This window comes from Macrosteles quadrilineatus, unplaced genomic scaffold (assembly GCF_028750875.1).
Source record: "Macrosteles quadrilineatus isolate MER2022 unplaced genomic scaffold, UCM_ALF_1.0 Scaffold_5__1_contigs__length_97177068, whole genome shotgun sequence".
Classification (NCBI taxonomy): domain Eukaryota; kingdom Metazoa; phylum Arthropoda; class Insecta; order Hemiptera; family Cicadellidae; genus Macrosteles; species Macrosteles quadrilineatus.
In genome coordinates, this window is record NW_026542598.1 from 31,410,618 (window position 1) to 31,419,910 (window position 9,293).

Consider the following 9,293-nt stretch of genomic DNA (forward strand, 5'->3'; position numbering starts at 1 on the left):
AATCTTTTTACAAATAATTCAGTTTTAAAATTTGTTTTACAATATTAGTGGCATCAAACAACATAGTCATCTAAATAACCTGATTGTGGTTCTCTTCAATTCAATATCCCGATAACAGGGAACAATCATTAAATGTTATTGATTAATTAATTGATTAGTTATTCATAAATTAATCAATACATGTTTAAGCAGCATCCACACATATTTGGTCTCACTTGCAGCATATCAGTTGATCAAAGCTGCCACTTCACTTTTGGGATCTGATTTTAAAAAATAACTCGTATTTTTTTCATAAAGGGGTCACATTATGATGAATTAAAAAGCGTTATCTTGTAAATTTCCTTATTATTTTCTGAATATTATTAAGTCGAGAATGTTTAATTCTACAATGTTAAATTTTGCACAACAAACTATTTTTTGTTGAATAAGAAATCAAATCATGTTATATTATGTCTGGTTTATTAATTAACAGTTTAATTTAAAATTGTCCTTGGTATAAGATCAATTGAAAATGATGCCATCTTTAATTAAGTTATTTGGAAAATGTTGTGATTTATTCTATTCAAACTAGTTTAATTGTTGGAACTTACTCATTGCTTTAAATATTGCTTGCAGTTTTGCACACATTATAAAGCATAGCTTACATCTCTAAACTAAAACCATAAAGTTTGAAATTAGCCTACTTTGATACTCACAAGAACTTAATAATATCTCAAACCTAAACATATTTAAAAAAGTTAACTCGAGGAAGAGTGTATCTTATCGATTTAAGTTTTATAAAAAATTAAAATAAATAAAACAGGAATCGCCAAATCATTGAGTATAACTGGCTGTTCTCCAGTAGTATTGTGTGCCAAGCTGCCATTATTGAAGAGGATTTTGGCCAGCTTCTAAGAGCTACGTCAATAATCAATATAGTCTACCATCCCGAGCACTTCTTTGGACAACGAACATTTTGAAACTAAACGTTTTTAGGTGCTCAAAATTGTGGATAAACTAACATTTAAATATGAGTAAAGGATAGAATAGGTATGAGAAAGATGTGACGTTGATTATTATTTTTAGTACCTCATAGAAACAAAAATATGAATAACTACTAAACGATTTATGCCGCAGAAAATACATGGTAAGAGCCATCGGCATCATATACATGTTTTTCATAATATTTCGCAAAAAAAAAATGAGTTTAGAAATTTTAATAAATTGGACAAAAATTTTGGACTTAATTAGTTTTTTATATTCTCTTCTAGAAACCATTTGAATATGCTATTATTTATTGAATAACTGTTATATTTTGAACATTCATTCCATAAATACGTAATTTTTCAGCTCCTAACAATAACCTGATTATATAAAACAAATTATTTAATTGATAAACACTTTAACAGATAATAAAACGTATGCTGACCTCTACCATATTGTAGCGTAATCAAAAGGTTATTGTAGAAATAATAAAGTGGACTGTATATGGGTTATTAATTTAATTTTGACAACAGAAAATATTGGACTTTTGGTATAATTTTTAATTCTGAACTATAGTTATGTTACCACTTCATGACGTTAAGGTCTTGAAAGAAGATCTGGTCGAATGTTGGCTCTAGTTAAGAAGATAATATGTTTCATTAATGTCCAAATGTTCTCACAGTAGGTACACAGAATTTAGAGTGAAATTAAAAAGGGTTTATTTAATGAACACAAAAGGAAAAGGTAAATGAAATAAGTCAAAATAAAAGGAGAGAGAAATGAATTATGTTACACAGAAGCGATATTACAAGAGAGAAAAGTTGCACTTCTTGAACCAGAATGTTTTTCTTGGAATCTTTACATTTTTACAATTTTATTATTGTATTGTTGTTGACATGTGGGGATTATTTTAATATGCTCATATGGTCAGCTGGCCTTTTACTGAACATACCGGCCTCCATAAAACGATAGTTTTATAACAATGAACACCAAATTGTATAAAAAACGGAGCACTGAAGAATATTCTGAATATTATTTACAGCTATTTACAGGTCTTTCTAAGTTTTATGGCTTAGTTTTGAGGGAGAGGGAACACTTTAACAATTTTCACATCAAAGGGGTCAACGCCACTGGTAGTGAATGGTCGAGCTGGAGTTACTCTTGCGGTAGGAAGATATCCCATGAGTGGGGTGATTTTCTTTGGTTTCATTTAGAAACATTTTACACATTTATGATAACGTGTCCGTATGACTTGACGAGCCAAAAGAATCCAATAGTTTTGGCAAAGGATTGCTTGGGTCAGTTGTGGTCCGGAATGTAAGTGAGTAGTGTGGACAAAGTCTATGAGAAGATAAACGATATGGTGCTTCTTTGGAAGTACTATTGGGTGTTTGACGTTGAATTTCAACGATAGCTTCTTAAGCCGGCCTCCCACACGAATTATGCCGGAAGCATCCAGAAAAGGGTCTAAACGTTGAAGATTAGAGGTACTGGGTTTGTTTTTGTGAAGTAGAGTCAATTCATTCGTAAACCTTGTAGCTTGTACACACTTGATGATCGTACGCTCTGAGTTCTTAAGTTCAGAGACGGTGAGATGCCCATGTCTTCGGTCAGAGTTACGTGCATTGTGGATAAACCGCAAGACATAGCTTGTTACTCTAAGTAGTTTGGACCACGATGAGTACTTGGAGAGAAGATCCCATTCTGGAGGTTGGGTTGAAACTAGGACATTTAGAGGAATTGTTTTACATTCTTGAGTGTCTTCCAAGTTTATGGGAACGAAGCGATTAGATGGCCAATGATCATCTGAAAGAGTTAACCATGGAGGGCCATTCCACCATAGAGGATGATCAATGAGTTGAGCGGGAAGCAAACCACGCGACGCACAATCAGCGGGGTTGTCCGTTGAGGGAACGTAGCGCCAGGATTGAGAGGGGATCAATTCTTGGACTTGAGCAACTCTGTTGGCAACATACGTTTTAAGTCGATATGAGGGGGTGTGTAACCAAGTGAGGGTTACTGATGAATCACACCACAATGTAGTTTGAGAAAGGTCAATCTTTTCTTTGAAAATTGTACAACAGTAAGTTGTGAGTTTTGCAAGTAAGTGTGCACCACATAGTTCCAAGCGAGGTAGAGTAACACGTTTCAAAGGAGCTACACGTGTTTTTGCGAGAATCTGACGAGTGATGATTTCTCCAGTTGAAAACTCACAGCGGAAGTATAAGACTGCTGAGTATCCTACTTCGGAGGCATCTGAAAATCCATGGAGTTGTAAGGAACATGTGGTAGTGAAATGAAACGAGCGAGGGATCTTAATCTGCGAAAGTAGAGAGGTTTCGTCAACAAAAATATGCCATTTTTCGGCAAGTTCATTTGGAAGAGTGTCATCCCATTGAATACCCTGTGACCAGAGTATTTGCATGAGGGTTTTTGCCCACATGGTCACGGGTGACAAAAATTCGGTAGGGTCGAAAATGCGTGCTATAATGCTCAGCACTGATCGTTTTGTAGGAGGACCATCAGGGAGACTTAAGTTGTAAGTGAAACAATCTGAAATGGGTGACCAATGTAGTCCAAGAATGGCAAAATGAGGGTGATTAGTGGCTTCCAAAAAGACTGGTGTTTCTAAATGATCTTGAGGCAAATCTTGGAGTATTTCTGGGCAATTGGATGTCCATTTTCTTAGCTCAAAACCACCACGTGCAAGAAGTTCAATCAGCTGATCTCGTAGTTGCTTAGCTTCGTTGAGTGTATGAGCTCCACAGATGATGTCATCCACATACGTATTATCCCGTAAAACTTTGGCTGCTGCTGGGAACGACCCTCCTTCGTCGTCAGCAAGTTGATGTAACGTTCTGATGGCATGGAAAGGTGAACTGCTTAGACCGTATGTAACTGTCGTTAATTTGTATGTGGAGATTTCTTGAGTCTTTGGATCACGCCATAAAATTAACTGATACTTCTGGTCGTCAGGATGAACTTGAATCCAACGATACATTTTCCTTATATCGCAACTGAACACATAATTATGCGAACGAAAATTCAACAAAATGTCACAAATGTCAATTTGAAGTTTGCGACCGGTTAAAAGAATATCATTTAGTGAGACACCGGTACTGGTTTTGCAACTACCATCAAAAACTGTACGAAGTTTCGTTGTACTACTGGTTTCTTTCAGTACACCGTGATGAGGCAAATAGTAATGTGGCTGCGAAAGATCGGAAGGGGATGCTTTGACCATGTGTCCGAGATGTTCATATTCAGTCATAAACTGTGTATACAATTCCTTGAAATTAGAGTTGGATTCAAACTTTCGTTCAATAGAGTGAAGTCTATGTTCAGCAGCAGATTTTGAAGTGCCCAGTGGTTGATGTTGGTCCTTGAAAGGGAGTCGAACCACATATGTTCCATCTGGAGAGCGGGAGTGAGTTGATTTGAAGTGATCTTCAGCGATGCGATCGTCTTCAGAGATAAGATTGCACTGCGGTACCTCTTCTTGTTGCCAAAAGCGAAGTAGAGTATTATGTAACTCGTCTGTAGTGGATAGTAGAGACGAATGGCATGAGGTGGGAGAAGAATTAGACAAAGTTGGTGCATTGCCCATTAACACAAATCCCAATCGTGTTCCAATAACGAATGGAAGGTTTGAGCCCAATGGGTAGGATTGATGAGTAAGAAGTTCTGGAAACAAAGCACCTCCTATGAGAATGTCAATATTCTGAGGAATATGAAAGGTCGGATCTGCGAGGACAAAAGGTTTTACTAGTTCGTAAACCTCAAAAGAGAGTTGAGTACGCGGCAAAGGAGCGGAAATTCTATCTAGAATATGGAAAGGTTGATTTGAAGCAATTACTTCACTGCCTAGTGTGGATAGTTCTAGGAGTGCATGTCCTTTTGTTGAGGATTGCGATGCAGAGATTCCCACGATTGTGTGAGTAGAGCGGTGACGAGAGACGTTTAATAGCTGTGCTGCCCTCTCTGTCATGAAGTTGAGTTGACTTCCACTGTCGAGCAGACATCGAAAGACATGAGAGATTCCATTAGTAGCGGTAATTTTAATGAGAGCGGTGCCTAGAAGTACCGTAGTTGCAGGCTGAGAAATCGAGAGCGACATTTCTGGTTGAGCAGAAGCGACTACAGAAGGTGTAGCAGTTGAAGGTTTTGAGGGTTTGGCTATAGGAGGAGGCTGCACCGACTTTACAACATTTTCGAAATGTAACAAGGTATGGTGTTTTTGTTTACATTTAAGACATGTGCCTGTTGAGCGACAATCTTTGAGTGTGTGATTGCCAAGACATGAAATACATTTATTTTGCTCCTTTACAAGTTTGTAACGCTCGTTTGGAGATTTCTTAGCAAAACCCTTACACATGTAGATTTTGTGATCGGTTTGTTGACAGGCAAAGCATGATGGAAATGTCTTTACAGAAGTGGAGTGATCACCTGAGCTTACAAGTGCAGTATAGTGGGTGCTTGGTTTGGAGTAATTTTTACTAGATGTGAGGGCAGGCTTTGAATTAGCCTTGTGACAAAAAGTTGAAGAGTGTAGGTTGGCATCTTCACTGTTTGAGCATTCTTCATTGAGAAATTTAATGATTTCGTCCACAGATGGTAACGAATGAGTTTCACATGATTTGAATGAGCGATAATGTTCAAGTTTTTGCCGTAAATTTCTATCAAGTCTACGGAGCAAATGAGCTGACAGCAAAGGATTGTCATTTGTAGTGATGTCACTTTCTAAAGCAATAAGTGATTGTGTATGTTCCAGAAAATGATTTAGAAATTCACGTATTGATTTTGTATTTTCAGATGTAGCAATGGGAAGATCCAATATAGCATTTAAATGTAAAGAAGTTAAGCGTCTGTGATTGTGGTATCGATCGCGCAACAAATTGTATGCGATTTCGTAGTTAGATGCACTGATGTTTAAGTTTTTAATTAAATTTAGAGGTTCTTCAGTTAGACAGCTTAGTAGGTATTGAAATTTTGATACTGGAGACAGAGATGTGTTGAGGTGTACAGCGCTATCAAAAAGATTGATGAAATTAATCCACTCGGCTGAGTTTCCCGAGAAGGTTTTCAAGTCAAGTTGCGGTAGGCGGACAGGTTGCATGAAAGTAGTACAGTTGGAATCATTCACCATTTCTTGAGAGGGAGATTGAGGTTCGTCAATAGGGATTAGTGACTCCATAGTACTACAAAGATGTATACATAATTCACCAATAGTGTTTTCATCATCATTTAGAATAATGTCATCGACTTCTTCGTCAGAACAATGTTCTAAAACGCGCCTGAAATTTAGTTCAAAGTCGTCTCGCTTTTTCCTGATTTCATCTAAATAGTTATGAAGTGATTTTATTTGCACAGAGGATAGGTTGTTTGCTTTAGCACTTTCATTAATATAATCTATATTTTCTTGAATTTTTCCAAGCCTAACTTTGAATTGTTTGGTTAGTCTTTTATAAGTACAAACCTTAATCGGGGCTAGGTTCACAGGGGCCATAATTGAACAAAAATACAGTCAAAATACACAAGACACAAAAAGTTATTTCACTTCGTTACATAAAAAAATGAATTAGGCTAGTTCAACTTAAATAGTTTGTGGGCCTAAAACTCGGAACCAATCAACAAAAAATATAAACACTGAAGGATTGGTATAATGTTTACAAAATGACTATAATGTCACAGAGTCTTTCAGTCATTGGAGTAGGCCAAGATAAGCTAAGGTGAATTAGGCTACTGTGATCTAGAGAGTGAGAGAGATAGAGGTAGAGGGAGAGTACACAATATGCGGGAACGACAATATTGAGAGTTTATGAGGTAATGTTCGTCTTTAATCCTCACCAAAAGTCCACATAATTAGTTTAATCAATTGGTTAATCAACAATCCGACGCGAACGGACCAAAGATGTAGCGTAATCAAAAGGTTAGTGTAGAAATAATAAAGTGGACTGTATATGGGTTATTAATTTAATTTTGACAACAGAAAATATTGGACTTTTGGTATAATTTTTAATTCTGAACTATAGTTATGTTACCACTTCATGACGTTAAGGTCTTGAAAGAAGATCTGGTCGAATGTTGGCTCTAGTTGAGAAGATAATATGTTTCATTAATGTCCAAATGTTCTCACAGTAGGTACACAGAATTTAGAGTGAAATTAAAAAGGGTTTATTTAATGAACACAAAAGGAAAAGGTAAATGAAATAAGTCAAAATAAAAGGAGAGAGAAATGAATTATGTCACACAAAGAAACGATATTACAAGAGAGAAAAGTTGCACTTCTTGACCAGAATGTTTTTCTTGGAATGTTTACATTTTTACAATTTTATTATTGTATTGTTGTTGACATGTGGGGATTATTTTAATATGCTCATATGGTCAGCTGGCCTTTTACTGAACACATATTGTAGGTGGTTGTTATCTAGGCTTACCTATACAATTAACTTCAAATTATATTGTTGAGTGTAGATATTGTTTTGATAATCAGCTTTTGTGTTACTTCATTCTACAGATATAAAGATTTCTTCAACTGCAACATATTTCTGTTGTTAACATTGGAGATCCTCAGTGGTTGTTATCAAAAGCACAGAACACTTGCATTACACTATGAACTTATTTTATCTTAAATAATAGTACAATTTTTATTTATAATGCAGTTAGACGTGATTTGCTCAATGTTGCACGTGCTTAGTGGTTTGTTCCCTGGCCCGGAACTTCTGCAATGCGTTCTAGATATAATTGCAAGCTAGAAACATTATTTAATCATCAGCAGTAGTGTTGAGTTATTCATCAGACAGTAAGACGTGATATGCTCAATATTGCACGTGCTTAGTGGTTGCTACCCTGGCCCGGAACTTCTGCAATGCGTTCTAGATATAATTGCAAGCCAGAAACATGATTTAACAATCAGCAGTAGCACTTATTTATTCATCAGACAGTATAAGACGTGATCTGCTCAATATTTCAGGTGGGTTGCTACCATCGAAGTACCTATGTTGCTACCCAGGCACCAAACTTCTGCAATGCATTCTTTAGAATTGCAAGCCTGAAATATTTTTAATCATCAGTAGTGTTGATTTATTCATCAGACAGTAAGCCATGATCTGCTAAATATTTCAAGTGCTTATTGGCTGATATTACTTCTGCAATGCGTTCTAGATATAATTAAAAGCCATCATGATTTAATCATCAGCAGTAGTGCTAATTTATAGATAGATAAAATAAATTGGTGATTGGTGGGTTTTGAACCCGAGACCTCGGCCTCTGAAGGCCCACGCTCTAGTGGTCGAGAATAGTATGAGAGGACCAGTACATTTAAATAGTTTGTGACCACAAAAAATATACAGCACAGTATTTTTACAGAAAGTAAAATGTTGCACAAAAACTAAAATTCAAAGGACTCGCATTTGATTTAATACCTTGTGGCATATTTACATAGACAAAACGTACTATAGTTCTCTGTAAAATATATTTTATTAATATTAAACTAAGCAGCTCTAGTAAGTAAGGTTTTGCTCTCGAGTTTCCCACTCAATTACGCCTCAAAATGTTGCTTCCTTTCTCCTGTAAACCAACTATCCGCTTTATAAATTTTGCATTCTACAAGGTAAGCAAAAGAGTTTATTTGTAATATCAGCTTTACAGTTTTAAAACTCTTCTATTTCATAAGATAAAAGTAATATTGTGAGGAAAAATTCACTCTCTTTCATTATCGTTGGAAAACTGTGTAAAAGGGCTCCTTTTGTAACACGAAACCTACTCTTCTTCTCCAATTTCTTTTTAGTGGACTTCATAAGACGTAAACACAGAAAATAAAGGTTATATTGATCGTAACATACTTGAAATATTCCGTTTTAAATCGTTAAACTTTTTATTTATTTCACAAACTACAGTTACTCATTTAATAATGACTCCTCCAAATTGTTTTCGCCGATTTTGATATATTTTTATTTAAAGTATTGGAAATTTCGATGGACCAGCAACACGTTTAATCTCATATGAAGGCAAAGAAAATCTTAAACATTAAATATTCTAAACGATATTAAAAAGCACAGGCACAAAAGGTTTCTTAAAACTAACACTTTAAGGTGAAGTAAAAACTAAGACCTAATTAATGAATTAAAATACCTTGTTGATAACATAAAAGTTAGAATAATCATAATTATATCGATTGGACTCATATATAATAACTTAATAAATCCATTCTGCAAGATGAAAATTTAAATAACGATCTCATTAAAAGTATTAATAGATGTAAAGTACCACTTGAAATATATCTAGTGGTATCTAGTGGTTAAAACAAGAACTCGCTCATTATTGAGTAG

General features: G+C 35.5%; 1 protein-coding gene across 1 annotated transcript; it reads right to left on the bottom strand.

The window, feature by feature from the left end:
* Nucleotides 1–2,901: 2,901 nt before the first annotated feature.
* On the bottom strand, nt 2,902–6,157 carry LOC128995504 (uncharacterized). Its single transcript, XM_054420522.1, has 3 exons — nt 5,960–6,157; nt 3,367–5,161; nt 2,902–2,924 (listed from the first exon to the last, which is right to left on the bottom strand). The coding sequence occupies exons 1-3, from the start codon at nt 6,155–6,157 to the stop codon at nt 2,902–2,904; spliced, it is 2,016 nt and encodes a 671-aa protein (XP_054276497.1).
* Nucleotides 6,158–9,293: the final 3,136 nt, after the last annotated feature.

Coding starts and splice junctions, on each gene's coding strand:
- LOC128995504 (XM_054420522.1), bottom strand. CDS start 6,157: ATGGAGTCACTAATCCCTATTGACGAACCTCAATCTCCCTCTCAAGAA. Junction 5,162..5,959: donor TCAACACATCTCTGTCTCCA/GTATCAAAATTT, acceptor AATGTTGTAAAG/TCGGTGCAGCCTCCTCCTAT. Junction 2,925..3,366: donor GCAAATACTCTGGTCACAGG/GTATTCAATGGG, acceptor TGTTGCCAACAG/AGTTGCTCAAGTCCAAGAAT.